Below are 25,971 nucleotides of genomic sequence, written 5' to 3' on the forward strand. Positions count from 1 at the left end.
TCTGAATTGAATCATTATATTACTTCAATTAAGGCCACCTTAATATGAAACAAAATATGATGCCATTATAATTCTCTTAAGTTATAATGTTCACTACCCTGGATTATATAATGTGCACCTGATAATACTAGCAAGCAATGTCTTGAGATTTTAACCTACGTTATCAGTCTAACCATGGCCATAAACTTTGCTATCTGGAAGGCAGGCAGATGGAAAAATTAGCAAAGAAAAGACAAAGGAGTTACCATGTGCCAGAATAATCCATCCACTGTCCAGAGACCACCTTCGGATCATTAAACAAACTCTTTTTTTTTTTTTTTTTAAAGATTTTATTTATTTATCTGAGAGAGAGAATGGGAGACAGAGAGCATGAGAGGGGAAGGGTCAGAGGGAGAAGCAGACCCCCCGCTGAGCAGGGAGCCCGATGCGGGACTCGATCCTGGGACTCCAGAATCATGACCTGAGCCGAAGGCAGTTGCTTAACCAACTGAGCCACCCAGGTGCCCCTTTTAAACAAACTCTTAACAGAAGAGGTAATAATGCTCGGATTTAAACATTCTGGGTGGGGGTGGGGATTCTCTGATATGCAGATGGCCTCCAATCTTGGAGAATGAGAGCTGAAAGAGTTGGCTCTTTGTTTTTGAGTATTTCTCTCTAAGAGCTCTTTCCTTCATATAATATCCTTATTTTGACTTTCCACTTCCCCTTTGACCTCTGTGTTCCTGGTACCCACTAGCCTTTGTCAAGGGAGACAGTTTCACCCCCTTGTGAGCAGAACCTCTAATATTTATAGTAAGCACCTTTTTAAGCCCCATATTCTCCAGGTAGCAAACTCTGCTTTTCTTGGTATTTCTGGAGCCCAGAGGGAACCCAAGTCTTTTGTAGCAGGCGCTGCACTACTGGTGTGTTTCATGCCTGTCTTCTCAGAGAGAAAATAAATGAGAGGAAAACAAATGTTTGCCAAATGTGTCTCTTTATCAACCTTGTCATTCCTCAGATTGGGAAACAGTTATTAGTTAGCTGTGCTTCCAGAATGGGGGCCCAAATATCCCTTTCAGGGAAGGCCTCTTTTACTGAAGTGGTTCATTGTGACCCTATTTTCTTTTAAGTAATGTGCCAGGCCCTCTGCCCACACTTTTGACAAATCTGACAAAAGGGGAACCTAGAGGATTGAGCTCTGGTGCATGATCCACCGAGCCTGCACCCTATGCCCTGTGTTTCTCCTCGTGTTGGACCCTGAGGGAGCTCTGGGACCCCCTGCCTATCCAGCATCCCTCCCGGAGCCAGCCCCGAGCTGCCACCCACCCTTCTGCTAGGTGTTCACTGGCGCTGAGCAACAGAGGGTCCGAGTCCACCTCAGCCGCAGCGAGGGCCTGTCCCAGCCATACATGGAATCTCTTCCTCCGGCTAAATGCCTTCTCAACTGCACTCTGTCCTTCCCATGTATGTAAAGTATGTGACATCAAACTCAAGATTTTCCTGCTGTAGTTAAAACAACTGAGCTGGCCCTGTTCTCTTTCTTCTTTCTATTAAGCCATTTTTTGATGTCTGTGGCCTTGTCTTTCTCCTTATGCAAACATATTGTCTAAATGAATTTTTTATCTGCAGGATTTCACCTCAAGAAGTATTCCTGGCATGCCAGACAGAGCAAAATGATAAACATTCTGGCACATTTTACTTTTGAAAAACTGCATAAAATATCCACCCCCAACAGGGACAAGAGACAGGGCCTGTGACAGGTTCTCCAAGTCATGCACTGACACTCTTAAGTCACTCACACACAGGATAGGATCTTGTTCTCCGGTGTGTGCCAGTCAGGGGCAGGGCTAGTCACAGGGTGAGCGCCTCTGCGACCAGCATCAGGCATTTTCCTCCTTTGTTCCTTGTGGTTACTCCTTGCAGTCAGCTGAATCAGACATGGAGTTAGGGACGGTGTGTTAGCTAAGAGTCACAGAGAAAGGCCCACAGGGGATGTAACTATAGAAACACTAGAAAAATATGTGAGCCTGAGAGTGTTGCCCTTATGGTCCAAGCCTGGAAGGTCAAGTAAGCTACAAACTCTTTATTTAATCGGACAGAGACAGTCTCCCCATACTGTTAGTCTAAAAAGCTCGAAGTGAATAATTAGGGAGAGCAAAAGAGGGAAAGAAAGAAAGAAAGAGGGAGAGAGGAAGAACTAAGGAAAGGGTAGGAGGGAGGGAAAAGAAGATTGGAGGGAGCTCAAGGGAATTCTCTTCTGGCCAAAATAAGTGACAAAATTTCGGGCTCTGCTTTGAAGAGGGCATGAGAAATTCTGTTAGAGCTTACCAACTCTTAGTTTTCTTCATTTTTTAGCCAATAGTTGTTTCTACAGTATTTTACTAAGTGAAAGGGGCATGGGTGGGAAGGACACGGCTGGCGGCACTGACCACCCCTCATGTCATGTGTCAGGTCCACCCGGAGAAGTGGTGGAAGTTTGGAGGCAGCCTCAGGTGCTTCCCCAAACTTTGAAGACTTTTTTCAGAAAACTAATACCCACGGCCCAGAGAGGGAAAATATTTTAAAATTAAAAACATTTAAAAAATGATAGCAAACAGAAGGTAAAATATTAAAACTATAAATGGATAATTTTTAGAAGTTTAGCCAAAATAAAAGTCAATGAAGAACATTTAAGAGATGAAGTTTATAATAAAGAAAAGGAATGTGAAAAAGGATAATATGCAGATAGCAAAGCAAACTGATAAAGGGAGCTAGACTGTGAGAGCTATGAGACTGCAGATCGTGTCGGTCTTCTTTACATCACGGTGCCCAGGATACTGTCAGTACTCAGAAAATAGTTACTGAACAAGTTCATAAACATTAATTTTTGAACTGTAATAAAACCATTTTTTTCTTTGAAAGGAGAAAAAATAATTTGAGCTAAGAATATGGATATGGAAGGTCAAAGGCAAAGGCAGGCTTGCCACAAGAGGAAGAAAGGAGAGGGAGGCTGAGCAGGGGAGAGAACCTGGAGGAAAAGCCAAAGCTGAACCTCATCCTTTACTGCATTATCAAGTTGTAAAGCAAACCTAAAGGGCTAATTCACACGACAGAAATATATCCATAATGCAAACCGAAACAGACAGTAAGAGGGGGAAAGGGAAGAGAAAAGGCACTCCCCCAAGGCGGGCTTCTAACCGAACTCCTTGGGGGTACTTGTCGACTGCCTGCTTGGAATCCTGACTCTCACACTTGTACTTTGTGGCCACAGTACGGACCTCTCCGAAGGAGCTCCCAGAGCCGCAGGATGGAGATAGAAGTGCATACCTCACAGAGCCGCGGTGAACATTCCAAAAGGTGATGAACGGAAAGTGCTTAACCCCGTGCTGGCACCTAGGGAAACCCTGCAGAGAGTAATGATTCTTTTATGATTACACACCCCATCCTCACATCCGGGCCCGCAGCTGGCCGTCAGTAACAGAAAGTCACAGTGTGGCTCAGCTTTTGGTAGAGTTAGCCCAGTTAGCCCAGGATCTGTCAGCAGTGGGCTCCTTCCCCTCAGGGCCCCAGCAGCCACCAGCAGTCAGAAGGACACACAGGTGGGCCCACTTGCTGTCCAACTTAAACTTTTCTTGAGATCTTCAGGTCAAATCAGATATAGCTCATATGATCATTCAGAACTGTTCTTAGGGACTGTTGAGTTTTCAGATAACCACTAGCCAACACTAGTGCCATCCACTGAGGTAACACTGGGTATTACTAGGTATGACCGTTTCCATCTGTTGAACAAGAAAGTGTGCAGAACTAGTACCTCTGTTGAAGCTCTTCTGTCTCTTCCCTCGTTGACTTATCAGCTGTCAAATTCATTAAAACTACCACGGGTCTTCCTCCGGTTCTCAATCCAGGATACACTTTAGCTTACTTGGAGATCCTTTAAAAAAATACCATGCCCGAGCCATCCCCTTCCCTAATGATTTATGATGCACAGTAATGGTAAAGAACAAAAAACAAAAAACTCAACACTGCCAGCATGTCATTTTCACCTGTATCCTTTCACTTATTACAATGCTGTAGAAACGATCAACTGCGGGTTAATAAAGAAAATGTAGAATTCATAGGCCCTGAGCAAGGGCCTAAAGCCCTCTCCTTCAAAGCCAAGTATGACATTCTGTCAATTACTTTGGCCAGAGGATTTTCTTTCCTCCCTCCCTCCCTCCCCCCCTCTTCTTTCCCTCTTATTCTTTCTTTTTAACTCTTCTCTTCTGGCTTCACAAACTGAGACTATGGGAAGACTGTCTTTGTCATATTACATAAAGTTTGTAGTTCAGACATATTCGTTCTCTGTAATGGATGTTCTGGTCTCCCTCTCCTTTGGCAAGAACCTTGGCTTGTGGACACATATCTTCTGTCTCGAAACATGCTCCCGCCCCCACTTTTAATGTTGGGGCACTTGGGTCAGTCCTAAACTAATGCACAGACCCTTGCTGAAGTCACTGGTTCACAGGCAGGAAAGTAGCACAGTATGGGTAAATGCAGCCTCAGGAGAAAGGCTTCTTTTCTCTTCTGAGTGCCCTTCTGGAAGTGACCCCAAGCCCGTCCCTGGACTTAATAGCTCTGGGAGTTGAAGCCATCTCATGATCCCATGGGGCAGTCTGCTGTAGAATGCAGCCGATGCCAGAGAAAGCAGAAATGAAAGATGCAAAGAATCAGGGTCTTGTCTGACAACTCTGTGTCACTGAATTAAATCAGCTGAAACTTATTGAGCTTCTGGTAGTTCAGTCAGCCAGTAAATTCCCATTAGTGTTTAAGCCGGTTTGAGTGGGGTTTTCCGTTATCAGCAACCAGATACATCTTGAAAGAGCCATTGCAAATTTTAAAAGGAAGGGAATGCTTGGTTTTGAGTTGAATTACACTTGAAAAAGCTAGCCGAGTGCTAAAAACAATATATTCAAACTTTAAACACTTATTGCTATCATATTTAGTAGCTATTACCTTACCAAGAACTGCTATCCAGTTGCAGGTTGTTTTTGCAGGAAATGTGGCAAGCTGTGTCAGTCAGTTTATTCTGTAATTATGGTGGTGGGGGGGACTTCAGTATCCTGTGATTGCTATTCGATTCTATACTATGGGATTAATACCAGACGAACAAGAAAGATACTATTCAGCAAATAAAACATACACTAAAACAATGTATATAACAGCGCATTGGTTTTATTGATGGCAGAAGAAAAAATTCTCATTCACTTGTAAAAGGTACTTGCTCTAGTTAACTTAGTATTTTTTCCCATTCTTTGTATGAGCTGGATTGTTTCCCCTCTAAAATCTGCTTTTCCATTCTCCAATAATAATATTCGTCACGGCTGCACCTTATTCTGAAGAGAAAGTAGGAGGTCTATCAACAGCTCTTGACCAGGATGTTTCAGTCAATGGCTCCTTTCTTCACAAAGGCTCTATTTAAAAAGAGAGGAGGAAAGTGAGATTGGATCCTCAAATTGACTTTTCTGTACTCAGGATACACTTCTGCTGAGACATATGTAAATGTGAAGTGCTTATATAAATATTAATAGATCTCAAGTAGAATTGCACACTGCTGTCTAATTTATAAACATAATTTCTATAAATCAGTATATAAACAAAAAGCAAAATCAAAATAATTTTTCTTCTCGAAATTCTTAGAGTACATCTCCGTCATTGCGAGCCCCATTATTGCTGGCATGTCGATTTCAGGAACTTGGATTAACTAAACGGTATTTCACAGAAGATGACCTGGAAAAGATGCAGTCTGCCAATGGGCCACTTCGACCCCCATCCTACCCGCCTCCGTTTCCCCTTTGAACGCCTCTGGACTGACTCCGTCCGCACGGGTAATTTATGTGAGTCTGTCACCCGCTCCTGCCTCCTCCCAACCCCTACCGGCACCGCTCCAGTTGAAGCACTTTGGGTGGTGACCACAGAACGGCTGAGAGGAGCGGGGAGAGAAGCCCGTGTGCCAGAGTCGCACGCCAGTCGCGTGCGTGCAAGAGCGCCCAGGCAGGGAGGGCAGAGCGCCCCCGGCTACACACCAACAGCTCTGCCCGTCTTCGGAAGTGCACAGTGTCCTGCGTGGAAGATGAAGAGCTTTGGGCGCTGTTACCCTCACAGGACACCTGTCCTGCTGGCATCAGTGGGTTCTGCGACAGCTGTCTTTATAGCAAGCATTTCCCTGACCCTGACTTCAGAAGTTTTACAGAGGGACGCTGGACCACATTGTTAAAAAAAAAAAGACATTTAAAAATGTACCTTTTTTTTTTTTTTTTAACCAGCTGAAAATGGTGTTAAAACCTGGACTTTAGAAAATAAAGTCATGACATTTATGCAGTAGTCGATGCTTAGCTCTTGGCTTCAAGGTTCCTGGTTGATCTGTGAAACTGTGAGGACCGTTCTTTCATCAAACAAGTAAGAAACTGGAAGTGAATACTCAAGGCGACTCAACATTTATTAAACTGCTTCTGGCACGAAGTCTTAACTTTGGTGGCCCTCGGGGGCTCCAGAGTATCCCCACACAGGTCATCTCTGTCTTTTCACTGCAGGACGTGACACTCTAAGCACTCCTGACTACTGCGACAGCTTCTTAGCTTCGTCGCCTCCCGGTGCTGTGATCCCATAGCCAACAGCAATACTGCCTAAGCTTAATTTTGATCCTATTACTCTTACTCCGAAGTTCATTGCCACCAGTGCAGCTAAAGCCACACTCGTGTCACCACCAGCACATTATGTTTAACATCTACTGTTGGGTTCACAAACTCTACTGTTGCCACTGAAAGCCGCTTGCTGTGAACTCTGCTTCTCCCCTCTTTAAGCGTTCCTCGGCCTTTAGAATGTCTTCAGAGGACTTTACCCCACCATGAAAATGAAGCTCCAAATTTATTCCTGAGGCCTGCCTCTACTCATTGGTATCTAGTTCCCAGGACTCCAGTCATGTCAGAAACCTCTTCCAATGCATGTAGTTTTGGCCAGCTTCACGGATTAAAGAACTATGTATAATTCCTCTATCCATATCTACTCATATTTCTGAGTTACCTGGGACGATTATGACAAGCACAGGAACTAGAAGTTTGGAGTTTAGGCCCTCTTTCCCCTCAGGGTTCAGATCTGACTTGCCACCATTTTGTCCCAGACTTGGGCCTATTTCCCCACATTGCTCCCCGATACCTCCTTCTCTCACCTAGCCTGGACTCCCAGGCATCTCCTGCTTTTCTAGTCTCTGATGTTGTGCTTAGTACCAAGACCAAGTAGAATCCAAATCCCTCTCCACCTTGGATGAAGTATATATGCGCATGCGAAGTGGTGGTGGTGGGACAGAGGGCTTGCAAAGAAAACTTTTTAGGACAATCAAAGAATGTGTAAACCACACATCAGAAACTTTATCAAAATATACTTATTTAATAAACAGGTACTATGTGTTATTCATCACCTAGCAAAGTACCCAAAACATTATAAAAAAAAGTATAACTATGAAATTATGGTTTTTAAGTGAGAATAGAAAGTGCCTTAAGTGTTTCTTACTATCCTGAATAATTTTAGATAACAAAACCTGAGAAAAATTTCAGCATATATTAGAATTCATACTTATATTTGCTGGAAGTCCAATGGCGGGCTACAATGTATATCTTCTTTTTAAACACTTAAGTTAATGGAAACCAGGAATGAGGAAACAAAAATATCTTTTCTCTCAAGAAGAAAATAACATATTGGTTGTGTGACAAGAACAAAAGGTATAATTCTTAGTGTTGGTGAACCTCCCATTAAAGGTAGTATATCAAAAAGATAATTCTACTTCATAATCTTTCATGTTTGAATTAAAATTAAAAAATTAATAATTTTTTCAACCAAGAGCACATGTATTTTGCTTATTTATTTATTTTTCAGAGTAAATTTTGTAGTGAGAAGTTTTTTTAGTGATAACATCATGAGACTGTCCCCCCTTCCTCCCCCACGCAGCAAAATTAATCTTCTTATCAATGTCAGGAATCCAATATCTCTGTCATACATTTCCCGCATCAACAGGACAATCCAAAGCAAGCACCTGGGAAAAATGGGCATTTTAACTTAGGGAACACAGAAAACTATTAACATTGTGATGTTTCAGTTGATTGGGAGCAGCGTGCATCGTAGTATTTGGTATCGATGAGCTATAATTACTGTGGAGCTATGGTTTCTGGTTTATTTTAAGCAGTATGTTCTTTTTCAGAGGACATTTTCTGTGGAAGCCTAATCTAGAAAACATATGAAAGAAACCGAAGACAGGCCGAGACGATAGGAGTTCCAGCCTTCTGGCTGCAGCCTTACTCACCCTCACAACCTCCTCTCTACTTCCAGCCCTGCCAGGCCCTACCCACCTTCTATTCTGCAGCCTCAGGATACCGCTGAAAAGTCCTAGTCCTGCATCCGCTGTTAGGCAACCTAGAGCAATCAGGGAGTTGAGAACCTTCGGCCTTATTTTAAAACCTTGGTTTAACCAATTTAGAAGCCCTCAGGAAGCTATGAGGGAATTCTCAGTTTTCATTCACCTTAAAAGTGCTTTTTAATTGTAAGCACACTGAACTTATGTTCAAAGCGGATGTTCAATCTTGCACAATGTAAAGTTGTGGAAGTCCTTACATATACTTGGAATCTGCTCTGGTCAATGCTGGTTACAGAAAAATGCCCAGTCATGAAGTAGTCCTTCTGTGATAATATGGACAGTAAGTCCCGGCCGTTTACTCAGTGGCCTTGTATTAAGCACAAAGAAAAGCCAGTGATAGGACAAAGATGATGCTACTCAGGCCTGCTCAGGTAAATCAGAAGTCAGGTAGCATGAGACTTCCACTCCAGGCAGACTACTTTATAAGGAACGAAGGACTAGAACACAGAAGAAAACATTCCTTCACTTAGGATGACAGAGCTAATTTGTAACCAGTGAAGGAGCTTTGGGAAAGCTGAAGGAGATCTAAGACTCTGGGACAGTGCTGCCCAGCACAAACACAATGTGAGACACATACGCAAGTTTAAATTTTCCATTAGTCACATTTTAAAAAGTACAAATAGGTGAAATTAACTTTAGTAACATATTTTAGTTAATCCAGCCTATCAGAAATAGTCTCATTTCAATACATAAACAATACAAATTACTGATATTTTATTTTTTTTACCTAAGTTTTCAAAATCTGATATGTATTTTTCATTTATAGCACATCTCAATTTAGACTAGCTGCATTTCAAGTGCTAAAAAGCCACAGCTGGTTTGAAAAATTGAGATGGTCACTTAGCAGGGGGAAAATACAATGTGGATAACAGCCTTAGCAAAATGAATAGCTGAAATGAGAAACTGAGAACAATTTCTTAAAAATTCTCAATGGTCTTGTTACTGAGAAGAAGAGACTGAGAAAAAAGATACAGTTAAGTCTAAAACAGTTTCATATAGTCTTTAGAGTGATATATAAAAGCTGTAATGGGAAAACTCTGAAACTATTCAAAAGTCTGGGCATAATGAAAAAATAGAAATGTTACCAAAGATGACAAAAGTATTTCCTTCTAATAACATATTAAAAAATAAGGTCTTTGTTGATCAAAATGAGATGCCTTAGATTGGTCCCGTAATTTCCTGACTTCTTTGTTATATTTCTCATCCTTCCCATTGAAGATAATTTTCAGAGAACAACTCCCTGAAACTCTAAGATGAATGTTTCTGGATCGATAGCACAGGGCCCCCAAATCCCATCTCTGTAAAGCAACCACATTATCTTCATCCAATTCCTGAAGATACACTATGAAAACATTTCCTCTTTCTTGAAAAGGACTGAAATTAATTAAATAAAAAACTCAATTATCCAAGTTGGTGATTATCTGTTCCTTTGTTTCCTTTTATTTTCTTCCTGCTTTCAAACTTAAAGACATTTCACTGATTGGCATCACCTCCGATAGAAGAAAGTGGGTTAGAGGTAGAAAAAAGGGGGTTAGAGGTAGCATTTGTGGGGAAAAGTTTGGTGGAAAAGTAGCTCGTAACTATGGTATAATCTTATATACTTTATAATTGAAAGGTTTGAAATATCAGTTTTTTCTATTACATTATTATGAAATATTAACAATTGGATTTACATATTCAACATAAATGCCATCTCACAATGCCAATTTTACCTTCTCATATTAGTTCCGGGCCCGGGGAGGTTGGTAAAACTGCTGCGTGGGCCGAGTGGATCTTCTTGGCTGGCCATCACCTCCTCTACGGAACTCAAGCGTTTGGTCATAGGTGCCTTCTTCCTCCTATTTGTAAAGAGTAGTGATTTAAACATGTTCAGAATAGCTCCAAGTTTCCTAAGTTAAATACTTTATGGTGCCGATTTTGATATGCCCTCTTAAGCTGCCCTGGGATTCATATCTGTCAACTTTTATAACAGAGGGAAGCAAGGGGAAGGAAAAAAAAAAAAAAAAAAGCAGGGACATTGTTAAAACTCTTTTGGTCCTTGATAATAGAAGAATGAACTTGATGTGGTAAGATTAGAATCAAATTTAATTCTAGAAGAGGAAACTATTTCCACATAATAGCATGATTATCTCACCAAATGACTTGACACAAGGGGGTGAGATCACAGAAAAGCAAGCATTACAATAAAAATTTTCCTGAATATTTGGGCTTCTAAATATTTCTAGGTATTTGTCATGGAAAGGGATTTTGGTAAGATATGGAAAAGGGGTTGAAGAGCCAGAGAACGTTCACCAGCTGTCTGTCCTCATCTGATGAAATCTCCAAGATCGTTAAGAACCTTACATCTAGAGATAGGAAAAAATAATGGATTGGAATGAGGAGGAAATACAATTTACATATAAAGAAAACTTCATGCAAGACATAGCAATCGCCACAGTAAAACACAAACTATTTTCTTCTCATTTTCTTTCTTACTGAGGGGATAGATCTATCAGCTCAAGGAATAGCATGGAAAATTAGGATAAGCAGATTAAACAGCAGAAAGAATACAGTTAATTATAATATTTGAAAAGAACTTAGAAGCAACAGAAACATAGCCAAAGCCACACTGGTTTCTTACTGAGTGCTGCCACCCTGTTATTTTACTATTTTTAAATTAATGCAGCTATGAAGTATGTTCCCTTTTAAAGACAGGAAAAAAAATTGGCTCTCAGTTTTGTTTATGAAAGTAACTGCTTCTATTTCAAAATTAGGATTTAAATTCCAACTGAATTATCAGAGCACAATAATTTGCATGATTTTGGAAATGTATCCCACTTCTTCCTCCTCACATTATCTCTGAATCTTCTTTCCCAAAAGATTGCTTTCCTTTGACCCTATTAATACCACAAGAAGTTATATGAGAGACGGAGTTCTATTCTTCAAATTTTACAGATCCAACTACTGCAATTTTACCTGAGAGAAGCAGAAAGATGCTAAGATAATTTGATCAAATCCTATCATTTAGAAATGATATTTAATATTTGGCATGAACATAACTCTCATTATTAGGCATCCTCCATGGTATTCTTAAGAAAAAAAACATCATTTCCATTTTATACAAAGGACACTGAAGCCCAGGAAAACTTTGTGACCTTGCCCTGATACTTCTAAGGCAAACTTGGGTTTTGATTCAAATGCAACTGCTAAAATCTTTACATCTCAGTCTGCATGTCAAAGAAATAAACCAAAAGCCAAAAATTAATGATCATCCTTAAGGGGCCATCATCACCTAAATAAGAGAATGGAGAAATGTGACAATCTATTGACATCACTCAATAACTGCGTTTTAGAGACAAACTCCCAGATTAGCTCTCCTTTCTCTATGCTCCTTTCATTAACAATCAATCTCAAAATGGTTAGAAGTGTCAGATATGCCTATAATTTAGCAAAGCAATTAAATGCAGGAAGAGAAATTAAAAAGTGTTCAGGAAAGGAGAGAATTATTTTTTATTATTCTGGTCACTGTTCTGAATGATGATTGTCAAATATTATAGCTAAATTTGAAAAGGAGCTAATTTTATGACATATGACAACATTTGAAGCTCTGCATATTAACTGAGAAGAATGAAAATATATTTGCTACCGTAGTAGATGAAGTAATTATTTCAGGAATTAGAATCAAATGCTTTTTTTCTCCATACCCAGCTGCAGAACTGGCTAGAGGACATCTAAAAATCTATACGTTATCAATAAAAAACACTGTTAAAGGTAGGAAACTACATTTGCTGAGGGAGTGAGCTGGATTTATATAATATGGCATTGCTGTTTAAAAAGCTGTCTCTACTGTGTTGAAAAGATTCACAGACTATTAGCCAGAGCCCATTAAATGGTTTTATAAAGATGACCGACCATGAGATTTCTTTCACATTATTTGATGTCTTCACAATCTTTTTATACAAAGTAGAAGCAAAAAATAAAAATGATCCTGACAGCTTGGTTTTCAGTTATTGTCAAAGGCACAATCTTGCTTTTTTAACTTTTAAATATTCCTCTTGCAGAATACTTGAGGGCAAAAGTGGTCACCCACAGAAACTACTTCCTATAGTCCATAGCTAGTAATTGTTAGCATTGAATGAGTACCTCTTTCCATTTTACATAATACAAGCTCAATTTAATAGATGAGTTTATTTGGAGTCATCTTTGAATGACATTTATACCTAGTTCTTCCTTCTAACTTATCTCCTCCCTTTAGGTATCACTACTCTGTAACAGATTTATTTATTATTTTACTTATTTATTTTAAAAGATTTTATTCATTTATTTGACAGAGAGAGACACAGTGAGAGAGGGAACACAAGCAGGGGGAGTGGGAGAGGGAGAAGCAGGCCTCCCATTGAGCAGGGAGCCCGATGGGGGGCTCAATCCGAGGACTCTGGGATCATGAGCCAAAGGCAGACGTTTAACGACTGAGCCACCCAGGTGCCCCTAAGATAAAATTCTTATTCTGTTTTATGGCATACAGATGGAGAGGAGAGGTTAAACAGATTCAAAAGCTTGCCCAGAAATCAAGGCAGAGAGCATATACTGCTCCCAAATATGCCAATCTACTCAAAGATTTCCTTGAGAGATACTTCATGACATTGGTATTTGAGACTTCGGTCTCTTCAGTCAGATCGAAGTCTGAGTTTAGACTCTACCACTTTTAAGCATATTACTCAACTTCTCTTGGTCTCAGTTTTCTCACACAGAAAACAGTAATGAATTCATAGGTTTACATGGGGAACTATAGGAGGTAATACCTATAAAGGGTTTATGAAATAAGCCTTCTATGTTGTCTATTATTCTGAGATAAGTAACCCTTTGACAATACAATATACAGGCCCACTTCAATCAAACAATCTAGACCCACAGACTTTGCTAAAATTCAGGAAGTTTGTTGCTAAAGTATTCCTCAAATTGCTTTGGGCAGATAAGGAAAGTGGAAAAGCCACTGGGGGGAAAAAAAAAATGGAAGAGCTAATGCAAGGAGAAGGCTTCTTGCCATCTGCTCTCCTTTTATTTCTACGGAAATAAAAAAAAAACCAACTATACACTAAAACTATAATTTAATATTCTAAATCACTCTATTTTTACCACTGGTTTTATTTCTTTGGGAGTAGGTCTTCTTAATTACAGATAGAAAGGGCAAATAGAACAAAAAAAAAGGGGGGGGAGGGGAGGAAATTAGCAAAGAAGCATTCTTGAAATCAATCAAAAGTTATAGACACTATTTGCATAAAATCTGAATATTTTAAGAGGAAGCCAAAAATAAGTTAACATGATCAACCTCTTTGAATATCTTGCCTTTTAGATCATACCCTTGAAATTTTGGTAAATGTTATAAAAAGGAACCAGTTAGAAACCCTACTTAAAAAGTGGAAATACAGCAATGATTATTAATAATAGAAAATGCCTATCTATGTTGCTATGTTTTCAGGTCAATGCCTACAAATTATCTTTGCAAAAACAACTGCTTTCTCAAATATGCTAACTGAACAAATATGTTTTAGAGTATCTTATGGTTAAGACATATGAGCGTTAATCACAAGTGGTTAATCATTTCACTCTCATAATTATATCATTTTTACATCTTAAATGGGCAGGCTAATATAATTTAAGATAGGTTAACCCATTCTTTCTCTGAAAGTAATTACTGCACCACCATGACAGACTACTACTTAAAGTCAGCCCAATGCATATTATGTAACTGACCACCTGAGACAAACAGTTATGGTATGCTGCAGTGACCTATAATACAGATTTAAGAAACAGAGATAGAAAAAAAAAAAAAATCTCCATGTCAAATTGATGAAATTATAGGCCAGATCTTTGCCATTAAAAAGTACAGAGGCTTGGAGTGGGGATGGGACACGTGACTTGACACGCTTTATAAAACTAGAAGAAAAAAATTGTCATGCCTAGCAACACAGAAATAAAATCACTGCTGATATTTTCACCTACTTAGTGAAAGTAAAAGAACATAAGACTAACAGGAAAAGAGTTAAACATTTAAATCTTAAAGCAGATAGCACCCAATGTGACGAACATCCTTTCTGCATTTAAATCCCATTCACACCTAAAAACCCATACTAACAAAGTCTGCCTAACGAACTAAAAATATTTCTCTTTAGTGAGACATAATGATAACAGATGTTTAGAAACCCTTATCAATTAACAGGCTAGTTAGCAAAGCCGCGGGTTTAGAAATGCGAAGTAGCCCAGGAGTCAGCGATCTGAAGTCCCAGGTTCCAGAGAACTCTGGTGAGGGGAAGTCAGGCTTCCTCAGGCAGTCAACTCAGTCAACTCCACTGCTCTGTGTCCTGTATGACAAAGGACAAATCTGCATTTCTACCTACATTCTCTCATTGAGCCTATTTCCTTTGCCATATGAAAGACTTTATGCTATTTTAAAACAAGCATTAGTCTTCTATTTTCTAGCATCAAAAGATGCAACTCTTGGAATTACTCACTTGTCAAATACCATTATTTCCAGAATCTCCCATCATCTTGATCGTCTTTTCCTTTATGCATTTTAATATTTACTCTTCTATGTAACCTAGTTTTCAGACTAACATTCCAAGTAGGGTCTGCTTGGAACATAATACTATTATTTCCCATGATGAGCAAACTCTATGTAAATCTATTAGTGCAATCTAAGTTTGTTTTAATGTTTTTAGCAGCTGCCCAATCACTGCTTGTTCATATCGTGCTTGTCATCAAGCAAAATCCCTACAACCTACTCCTTGGTTTATGTCATTCTGTGTTTGAAAATAATTATTTTCCCAATCTAAATCTCAACCTTAAATTTAACCACCATTGAAATCCATATACTAATGAAAGATATTATTTTGGCACAGTATTATCATTGGTGTATTCTGAATAACTATAATATTAAGTCAGTTTTTCTGACAAGTTATTTTGATTTTTTTTTTTTTTTTTTTTTGCATAGTGAAAATCAGAGGACTACCATCTAAAAGGGTAATACCTAAATAGATGACTAAAATGTCATTTAATCTTGAAACTAGATTCCAGGGAAATTTAGAAGATGAAAAGAGTGTCTCGGTATGAGATTAAACTCTCTTAGCAACAGAATAGTAGGTTAAAGGAATAGGTTGATTTTTTTCTGCCCTATGTAAAATGCTGTCTAGCCTCTTGAGAAATATGAGCTGATACTTCTACCTACATTCAGCTTCATTTTTTTATTTAAAATTTTTTTAAATTCATGAGAATTAAGATTGAGTGAACTAAATGTTTGAAAGATATCTTAATTAATACGGTATATCTCATATTGAGCACAAACTTACTGCAATGCTGAATTTTTTTTTTTAAAGGTTTTATTTATTATTTGACAGAGAGAGAACACAAGTAGAGGGAGAAGCAGACTCCCGCGGAGCAGGGAGCCCGATGTGGGACTCGATCCCAGGACCCTGGGGTCATGATCTGAGCTGAAGGCAGACGCTTAACCGACTGAGCCACCCAGGTGTCCCAATGCTGAATATTTTTATACACCATACTTCATTAAACTCCCACAAAAATCCTCAAGTAGTTTGGTATCATTTATCTTCATTTACAGGTAAAATGTAGGATCACGTGCTATGGTGTCAATGAGTCTGAAACTTGAGTATCAGCTCTGCAACTTGCTAACTTACTGATTTTAGGCAAGTTACTTCATGACTCTGAAGCTGTATTCATAGTTTTCCTTGTATGTAAAGTGGGAATACTAATAATTATTTCATAGGGTTCCTGTAGGTATTAAATCGATTAATGCAGGTCAGGAGTTATACAAGGGGCCTGGTGTGTAAGTGTTCCAACTATAATCAGGCTCCAAAGAGGACTCTAATCTTCACATGCTCAGCCATTTATTCCCCTTTACCTCAATATTAGTAGAGAAATAACATATCATCTCGCTGTTATCGAAATAGAAATTACTCTCAGTATGCTTAAATTTATGGATTTCTTTTCGTCATGTTGAGATTTCAAAATGTTCAGTATACGAGGAGTTAGCTTTTTTTTTTTTTTAAAAAAAAGAAAATCATTCTCTTTCCAAGTTTAGGAGACCTTCTCAATCATTTTTGACGGTAAGATGGTTGAAGAAAGAAAATGGTATCACAAAGATTTTCTCCAAGAATAATAAGGGAGAGAAACTTATCTCTCTCTGTCAACTTAGGTAAAGGAAAATTATACAGTATATATCACCTGATTTAATTAAGGCTATTAAACATATTATATTTTCCTGTAATAATTTCTACGTCTACTGAAATTCAGGAACCCTGTTTCAGATGTTCAACACAGGCTAGGGGAACTGATAACATACTCTTGAGAGTAATATGCTCATCATCTTACACAAAGGGAGAACATAATAAATGTTTGTTCCTGTTAAATATGTGTTTTGTTCTCCTTGTTCAAGAATGAAGCTATTTCTTCTTGTCCGTAGAGCCACAGAGGAACAATGACAATAAGGACAAGTTAGGAAGTATTACTTTGGAGTCGCAAGAGTTTCTTAGGTTTTTCAAGCACTTAATATGTACTCTTCTGAAAAGTATTAAGGTAAAACAATCAACTTTTTAAAAATTCTAAATTCATCCAGAAGATAATTTAAAGTATAACTACTTTATGTAACTTAAAACTCTTTCCTCTTCTCTCCCCCATCCCACCCCACACACAATGTAAGCTGCTTATTAAAATAAAAAGTAAGATGGGGCACCTGGGTGGCTCAGTTGGTTGAGCGACTGCCTTTGGCTCAGGTCATGATCCTGGAGTCCCTAGATCGAGTCCCGCATCGGGCTCCCTGCTCTGCAGGGAGTCTGCTTCTCCCTCTGACCCTCCCCCCTCTCATGTGCTCTCTCTCTCATTCTCTCTCTCAAATAAATAAATAAAATCTTAAAAAAAACCAAAAATAAAACGTAAGGCAAGTAGATCCTACTGGACTAGAAGAAAAGGACAGTAGACAATCAGTGATGATGTCATTATTGTACAGGAATTTGTAAAACTGAGGATTACTAGGGGCGCCTGGGTGGCTCAGTTGTTAAGTGTCTGCCTTCGGCTCAGGTCATGGTCCCAGGGTCCTGGGATCGAGCCCCACATCGGGCTCCCTGCTCGGCGGGAGGCCTGCTTTTCCCTCTCCCACTCCCCCTGTTTGTGTTCCCTCTCCCTCTCTCTCTCTCTAATAAATAAATAAAATCTTAAAAAAAACAAACAAACCTGAGGATTACTAATTAAGGCTTAATGAAAAATCAGTAAGACTTGGAAAGTTTATGGCCTTCTTAACAGTTTATAAACTCTGAAAGTTATAAAGTGTATGATGATAGTCAAATTCCACTTTCATTATCTATGAATAAGGACATGACAGTCTTTTAAAAGCTGAATTGAAATGAGGAGAAAAGCCTGTCCAGGGTTAAACACTAATTTATGCAATCCCCGGTTTTGACAAGAATCCTGTCAGTGTCAAGCAGCAGGTACACTGACAGCAGGATGGGCTGAACAGCTTTGTGTCAGAGCTAGGACGGAAGTCACCAATTTATGAAGGCTGTTACAAACACAGGACTTCAAAAGTGTGAAGAAAAATGGTTTCGCACAAAGGAAATGATGGAAATTTTTATAACTTTGTAGGCAACACTATTAGCTTAAAGGAACACAGTTCTTTCATTTTGTGGGAAAAACTAGTTTACTTTAAAAAAAGATTTATGGATTTTTATTTTAGGCCTGCATTTTAAGAGTCCTAATATAGAAGTTAATTATACTAGTAACATTGTAATAGAAAAGAAAATTTTAAAAGGAAATATAAAAGAAAAAGGAATTAATTCGAAGAAAAAGACGGTGCAAAGAAGCAGTTTGGGTTTCCTTCCAAGAGAGATAATTTGGGATGGATACCCAACTCTTGATTTGAAAGTTCCAATCAACAGCTGCTGATGTTGCAGTCCAGGGTCAGCAAACATCACTTTGAAAAGATGGACAATAAGGGAAGCTGCTCTTTCCAAAGCCTTGAAAGAAAACTACAGAAGTGGAACCAACAGAAATTAAGAATCTATGTGCCAGGCATTTCAATTATTCAATGATTGAATAAAATGTTTATTGAGCAGCTACTATGATCTTTTCAACAACTCCATCAAATTGCATATTTTTATCGCTATTTTTCAGAGAAGAAAACAAAAGTGAGGTTTAACGAGGATGATATATTTTGCCCAGGTTATGTTGCTTTTTCTGCACATCCCAGTGGATGCAGAGGCTGAAGGAGAGAATTAGATTGATCATGTGAAACTCTTCGAGGTTTATAGAAATAGATCAAAATCAAGTGTTTTCCACCTCACTTGCATTTTAAACACATCATGAAATTTATAAGGTAGGTATAAGAACACTAAGGTGCTACTGTTCTTACAACAAATTATCCATACTGCTAGCTACTCTGAAGGGCTCAATTGAAGGACAATTGGCCCTGAGAGGACCACACTCTCCGTAAACAGCTGCTACATTTTAAATGAATTAATGTAAGTAAAGAGCTTAGAATATGTCTGCTGCAAAATTAAGTGTTCAATAAAGTGCGCTATTATTACTGCTTCACAAATGTAAAGTTCTATTCTTTATAATGTCACATAAAACATAAACAGTTTTTCTTTCACTGGTTTGAGTCAAGCGATTTGACTAAGTTATCCTAGTGAATTAGAGAGGTTGAAAACCTAACACACAACGCTAAATGAGCCTTTAGGTGGCACTTTACATTTCCAAAGTGATTCTTAAATTATTGGTGTTAATAATCAATGTAATATAAAAGAGAGGCTAAGAAATCTGGTCAATTAGCAACATGTTCATTTTTCTTCCAATGAAAAAAGGAACCCAGAGGCAATCTTCTTTACTGGGGCAAATCTTACCAGCTTACCGAATACAGTAATTGTCTTTATAAAATTCATCCAAGTTAATGTTCCCCATTTTGGTATCTAGAGACAAGCAGCATTAACTCCCCAGAGAACATGACTACTGAGAAGGAAAGTATAATAAAGCAGTAAAATGTACCAATACAAACTATTACATGTTCCAAGATATTTATCCTCAGAGGCTTAGGTTAACACAAATAATTCTGTTGTAAACTTAATTGTCAATATCTAACATTACCTAAGAACTTAGAACTATAATACATTTTAAACAAGGGATGTTCTTTAATTTCATAATTTGATAAACCTCATAGTATTATTATGCTTCTCTGAGTGTTATCACATTCAGCAGCATAAACTTTGAGAGAGACTATTTTTCTCAGCTCTCTCTGGTCCCAGTGAGAGACTATAAATTGTTTAGGCTCTTTTTAGAAACTTTATCAATATTGTGGTGTGATATGTCCATGATGGGCCATCTCCTTCAATGCCAAAACAAGAATATTCCATGATAGTTGATAAATTAACTCTATGATTGTGGAGAGCATATGGTCTTAACAGGATTACCTAGTTTCTTATTTAGAGTTTGTTTTATATTTCCATAGCTAGTAGGAGACAACTCTTTATAAGTGTCATACAAAAATTATGAAGGGCATTAAAAAAAATTTCCTCATTTAAAACTGTGTTGGTGTTAGGAAAATCTCTCCCCATGAATAGGTCAGGAATAGATGGATAGGTCATAGATAGATGAGGTCTCATGAGATTAATGCTTTTCTTCCTTTAATTTCCCACCTTATTTTGTTCTCTAAATGAACAATTTAGTAACTATCACAGCTTTTTAAACACTGATATCTTTCATGTGCTTCCATGTGCACGCACGCGCGCGCACGCACACACACACACACACACACACAGAGTCTTAGAATGTTCATGTACCTAATTAACATTTTTATGTATTTAATATATCACTACCTGGCATGAAGATGAGTTTAAGAAGCCCCAAAACTTTGTTAATAGTCCTAGGATTAATGTTAATGGTTTATGCATAAATGCCCACCTTTACAGAGCATTTTCCAATACTGAATTTTGCTGAAGTCGTAGGGCAATAATATAGTCATTATGTTTATGCAGACTTTCAAATATCAGGCTCCTAGTGAGAACCTCTATCGAAAACTGGCTAGGGGTTAACTATTAGCTTCTGCTTAATATACATGGAAAGTTCTCATTTGTATATCCACTTAAACTTTTCTAGTAGCTACTAAAAGACTAGAAACTGAGAGTGAACTGTCACAGTATGCTTTACGCATGATTTTTACTAAGGGTTGAAAACTTTTGCTGTGAAAACACATTCTTGGTCAACTCCCTCTGCCATGTTCCTGGGCAGTTTCTAAATCTTTACTTTGCCCTTCAAAATTCCTCTCCTGTTCTTGACCTCATTACTTTCAACTGATGACCTGCTTTTACTTCACAGAGAAGAGAGTTCATTAGAATTATTCAGCTTCCTTCCCTGAAACCCAACAATTTAACCTCACCACACCTATATTTACTTCTCTTTCCTCCTCTCCCCAGTGTTCCTCAGACACCCAAAGTCACATGTGATTGTGCCCCACTTTCTTATCATGGCCTGGGTTTTTAAAAATCTTTACTCCTATTTTTACAACCTCTCCTTCTCTCTTTGCTTCACTGCGCCTTTGATGTAAACAGGCTTGGGTTTTACCCTGAGTTCTTTTACTCTTTATTCTCATCCTCTATGCTTTTTATCTTCACAACCAAGATCTTAAAAATAGCCTACACCTCATTTTCTTGTTTCCCACTCATTCTCAAGAAACCGTAAGTTGCGATGCACATGCACCATTCCACTGGAAATGCATGCTACAGTTAAAAGTCACCTACTGATAGCCAAATCCAACAGGTGGTTTCCAGTTCTTATCTTTCTTGATGTTTCCAGCACTATATATCATGGATTCAGCACCTATTCCTGCTGTCCTCCCTGGCTATTCCTTCTCAGTGCCCCTTCCCACCCCTTTGTGAAATTCCCCAGAAGTCTGACCCCAGTCCTTGTCTTTCTCTTTTTGCACATTTTCTCTAGGCAATCTCACCCATACTCTTTACTTTTGCCTAAATTCTGATGACTCCAAGGTCCTCACCTCTTGCCTTAACTATTGTAATAACTGGTCTCCATGCTCTCTGCTCTCTGCTTTCACTGAAACCCATTTTCTATACGAGGGCAATAATCTCTCTCTTTTTAAGATTTTATTTATTTGAGAGAGAGAGAGAGAGAGAGCACACGTGCTCGGGGGCGGGGGTAGAGAGCGGGGAGCAAAGGGAGAGGGAGAAGAAGACTCCCCACTGAGCAGGGAGCCCGATGAGATGCGGGGCTCGATCCCAGAACTCTCATGACCTGAGCTGAAGGCAGATGCTTAACTGACCAAGCCACCCAGGTGCTCCTAGGGTAATAATCTCTTAAAGCAAAGATCACATTATGACACTCTCCTGCCTAAAATCTTTCAGTAGTCCCTATTCTGAGGGATAAAATTCAAACTTCTTACCATAACCTATCTTAATCTTCATCGTTTGACCCCGCCTTCCTTTTCAGCCTCATCTACTGACATTTACTAGACCCTCCTATACTGTTGCCAATATACCTCGCTCTACCATGCCCTCTAGAATTTCCCTGACTTCTCCCTTTTCTTACTTTCCTCCCTTTTTCCCCAAGCTAAGTCCTAACTACCCTTCAAGACTTTCAAGACTCACATTAAACTTGTTATCCAGATTTAACAAATATTTATTGAGGGCGCCTTATTTTCCAGGTACTGTTCTGAATGCTGAAGTATTAGCTGAGAAAAAGTCCCTGTTCTCACACTGATTTCACTTAGGGGTTGGAGGCTGGAGCAAGATATGCAGAAAATAAAGCAGGGCAAAGGGGCTAGAGAATTTTTGTGATGGCACACTGCTGTTTTATAATCGGATGGTCAGGGAAGGCCTTGATTCCTCCATGAGTCAGTTCCTGACTGAGTTAGGTACTCTGTGCTCTGCTCAGGATAAACAGATGCTGGCTTACTTCCTGGGTTCCTCTGCGAGTCTAGGACTCCTTGAGAGCAGAGACTGCTCATCTATGCATTTCCATTGTCTAGCACATAATCATTCTAAGGATATGTGCCCAGCACTGTTCTCAGTGGCGAGGTAAAGCCACCTAATAAGTGCTCAAAAAAAGAATTTCTGGAATAGACTGATACATGTTTGAAATGATAATAGGAAAACCTCAAATATAAAAATTTCACTTTGTACTTAATATTTTAATAATGTATCAATACTAAAACAGGGACAAAGAATAAAACAAAATATTATAACTACATAGTAACATATTCCTGAAATTATGCATGGTAGGGAAGTACAGATTAAAGAAACATTTCATAGAAGAAATGTATTTTGCCTGTATTTGAAAGCACTTGGAAGAGACTAAATTCTGAAGGTGCGTAAGCATTTTGGGAACGGTATAATTAAGGGAGAATTTTGCAAGGAATTGGGAAATAGGTTGTATGGATAGAGTGAAAGTAGGTGATAAGACTTTGTATAGGTAACTCGACTTGTTTAGTTGTGGGAGTATTTCATTTACTAATGATAGGAACAAGTTTAAGGCTAATTGTATTTTATCCATGAAAAACCATAATCATGTTGCTGTTAACCTCACTGAAGACAAAGCCAAAATTAAAAACTGAAAGGTTGATGTTTTATCTTATTTTTTTCCTCCTATATTTTCAGATCCTTTTTGCAAATTTTGGGGATTTTTTTAAGACTAAAATTCCCTAATTATGATCAACTTTCTTCTTGCTAATTTTATTTTGCTTACTTTTTCAAATAAAAAATGTAATACAAAATTACAGAAAGTTTATAAAATTGAAAAAATGTATGTATACACACACGTAGAGTATACATAATTCTACTACCCTAAACCACTTCACCTTGTATATTCTCATTCAAATCTATACATTGCTTTTATTTACTCATCATAAATATTTCCATTGATATCACAGCCTTCATAATGATCTTTCATCACAGCTGTAAAATATTTCATTCAGCAGATGGAAGATCACTTATTTTACCATTCTCTTATTGTTAGGCATTTAGGTAACTTCTAGTTTTCACTATTACCACAATGCTGCAATGATCATCTCTCAGCAATTAGCTTATTTCCTTTGCTCTTTCCCTAGGAGAGATTAACAACTGTGGGATTATTGGTTTAAAGGGTATGAACACTTTCAAGGTTTGGAAAAAAATCAGAAGGATCACATCAATTTATACCACCATCGCCAACGTATAAGAGTACTCACATCACGGCATCTTTACCAGCATGAGCATTATCTAATTTTTTCCCATTCACTCATACATTTAACCCGGTACTTAATTGTTTCAATTTGCATTTGAATACTACTGGAGTTCAATATTTCTCTCTAATTTTTATTTATGAAAGATGACACTGCTACTTCAGCAAGAAACCATATTGAGCATAAGTCAACGGTTCAAGGCTGTAAAAATAAAATAAAATAAAAATCTTTAAGTTAATCTAATCATGGCATGATTAACTGTTATTGTGCTCCATGATAATTAGGCATTAATGGCAAGCAGTTCACGTAAGTGGCTATTATTACTATTATTTACACATAGCCGGATCAAGTATTCTTAGATTTAGGGAGGGCTGGACCAAGTAGAGATATAAGGTCTTTTTAGGCCCTCGTAAAGATCCCTTGATCTGGAACCAGATGTGATCCAGAAGGCAAGTTCTCTTTCTTCCTTAGCTCCACACAGCCTCTAGAAACCAAGCACTCAGTAAAGATCATAGGCATTATAAATGTAGTTTGGCTGAGGGTGGGCTAGAACTTACTTTACTGAGAAGCAAAGATGAGGCCCAGTCAGATATAACTCAAAGAGCTGACCAAAGAAATGCCCATTAAATTCCTTGTCTCTTCTCTCTATGGTCATTCCTCAAGCTAAGGATCTAGGTTTTCAGTGAGACTTCTGAAGAACTTTTAAGTTCTGAACTATTTCCATCTCCTTTCCCGCAGAGAAAAAGAAAGGACTAGAGGCTCAACATATTCCCATTTTCCCAGTCAACCTTATTAACTGATGCAGGTGTGATATGGGTAACAGGATTTAAAGGACTTCCCTCTGCCAAAAACCTTTCTCCCCAACACTGTCCAAATGTCCATGCATTAGATTCTTGATGTTTCTAAGCCCATAATTCTGAGAAGATTAAAGGAGAAAGGTAGGCATGTGAAGGGTAAGAAGGGGTAACAGTAATCCACACTTCACTGTGAAATTAATTTAACTAGACTGGTTTTATATTCTTAGAATACTTTACTCTGAAGCATGCAGAGGATAGGAATAAGAATTCCAATATGGAGAGGACACAGGGAGAAGCAAAAGGAATTAAGTATTTTGAGTTGCTTTAAAAATAACATAGCTGAGGACACTATACATAGAAGAACAGGGAAGAAGGCCAAGCTTTTGATAACAAAAATTTATGTTTCCATACACCTTGGGAGTTTACAAAGCCCATTTCCATTGATCATACTACTTAATCCTCAGAACAACCCTGTACTAAAACTGAGACCCAGAGATATTAAGTAACTTACCCAGAGTCACATAGGTAGTAAGTGGCAGAGCCGGGACTCGACCCAGGTCTTCTGATTCCTCCTGTGCATTTCCAGCTCCCCTGGAGCTGAAGCAGGGGCAAAAAGGGAGGTGGGAGTAATTTGCCCAAGACCAGCCTTGCCCTCTCCCCTTCTTTTAAAGGCCAAGCAGAGCAGCCATTTAACTCTTGCAGTGACCCCTTTCTATCAAATTCTCTCAGGATACAGCACACAGATTCTGAAAATGTGTCTCAGCCTTGGGTCAAGAATGGCAGTAAGTAGTAAATGATGTCAGAAGTAATTTTGGCAGTACTTTGCCACTGATGTGAAATTTACTGGAATCTCAAAGTATAGTAAATCTCATTTCAGAAAGTAAAACTTATTTTTATAAGTGAAATTATTTAAAGCAGTTTGTTTGAAAATTTTTTTAGCAGTTTCAGTCAAACCTTTCAAATTATACCATTATAAAAATTATTTTGAAAAATACCTAAGAACCAAGATACCAATTCAACATTTAACCTACTCTCTGGCCATTTTTTTTCCTATCTTAATGCTCTTCTCCCAGTGATTACTTTCACTAAAGCAATTATAATCATTAGAATGGACACATATTGTCTTTTTATAGCCAATTTTAAGTATTTTCAACAAATTAATAGGAAAGTGTATCATCCTCTTGAGATGTAAATCTTATGTTCATTTCTAAATTATATCTAAAATGTTTCTAATGTAGCCTTTTATAATTAATTTTCTATGACAAAATTTAGAGTTTCCAGTCTCTAGTTTCTTGAATAGTTCCTTAATTTTTCTTAGGGAATTATATATTTTAATTTCTGATCTCAATTACTTACATTTCTAATAAGTTTTAAACACATTCAGTGAGAATTTTTTCTCTTCTTTGCTTATTTCCTAAGAATGCAAGGATACAATTCAAATCAATTGGGCATATAACCAACTTCTTGCCATTTCTAGATCTTTTTGTACTCAGCTCCAGTACATCTCAGTCTCTAACAGTCTTTGCATTTATGAGAACTACTATCAGTAGGGCTAGGTGTTAAGT

The 25,971-nt window shown here is 38.3% G+C and overlaps 1 protein-coding gene across 3 annotated transcripts in view; it reads right to left on the reverse strand.

The window, feature by feature from the left end:
- Positions 1–5,149: 5,149 nt before the first annotated feature.
- TDRD3 (tudor domain containing 3) overlaps positions 5,150–25,971 on the reverse strand; it is a 156,129-nt gene continuing 135,307 nt past the window's right edge. For 2 of the 3 annotated variants that reach the window (XM_036085417.2, XM_078070280.1), the window contains exons 13-15: positions 24,918–25,003; positions 10,114–10,239; positions 5,150–5,408 (exon numbers count right to left, since the gene is read on the reverse strand). In XM_036085417.2, coding sequence (XP_035941310.1) covers positions 5,378–5,408; positions 10,114–10,239; positions 24,918–25,003 — 243 coding nt within the window. In that variant the 3' untranslated portion in view covers positions 5,150–5,377. The remainder of the gene's footprint in view (positions 5,409–10,113; positions 10,240–24,917; positions 25,004–25,971) is intronic. The other variant, XM_036085418.2, reaches the window with a different exon arrangement.

Source organism: Halichoerus grypus, chromosome 4 (assembly GCF_964656455.1).
Source record: "Halichoerus grypus chromosome 4, mHalGry1.hap1.1, whole genome shotgun sequence".
NCBI classification, from domain to species: domain Eukaryota; kingdom Metazoa; phylum Chordata; class Mammalia; order Carnivora; family Phocidae; genus Halichoerus; species Halichoerus grypus.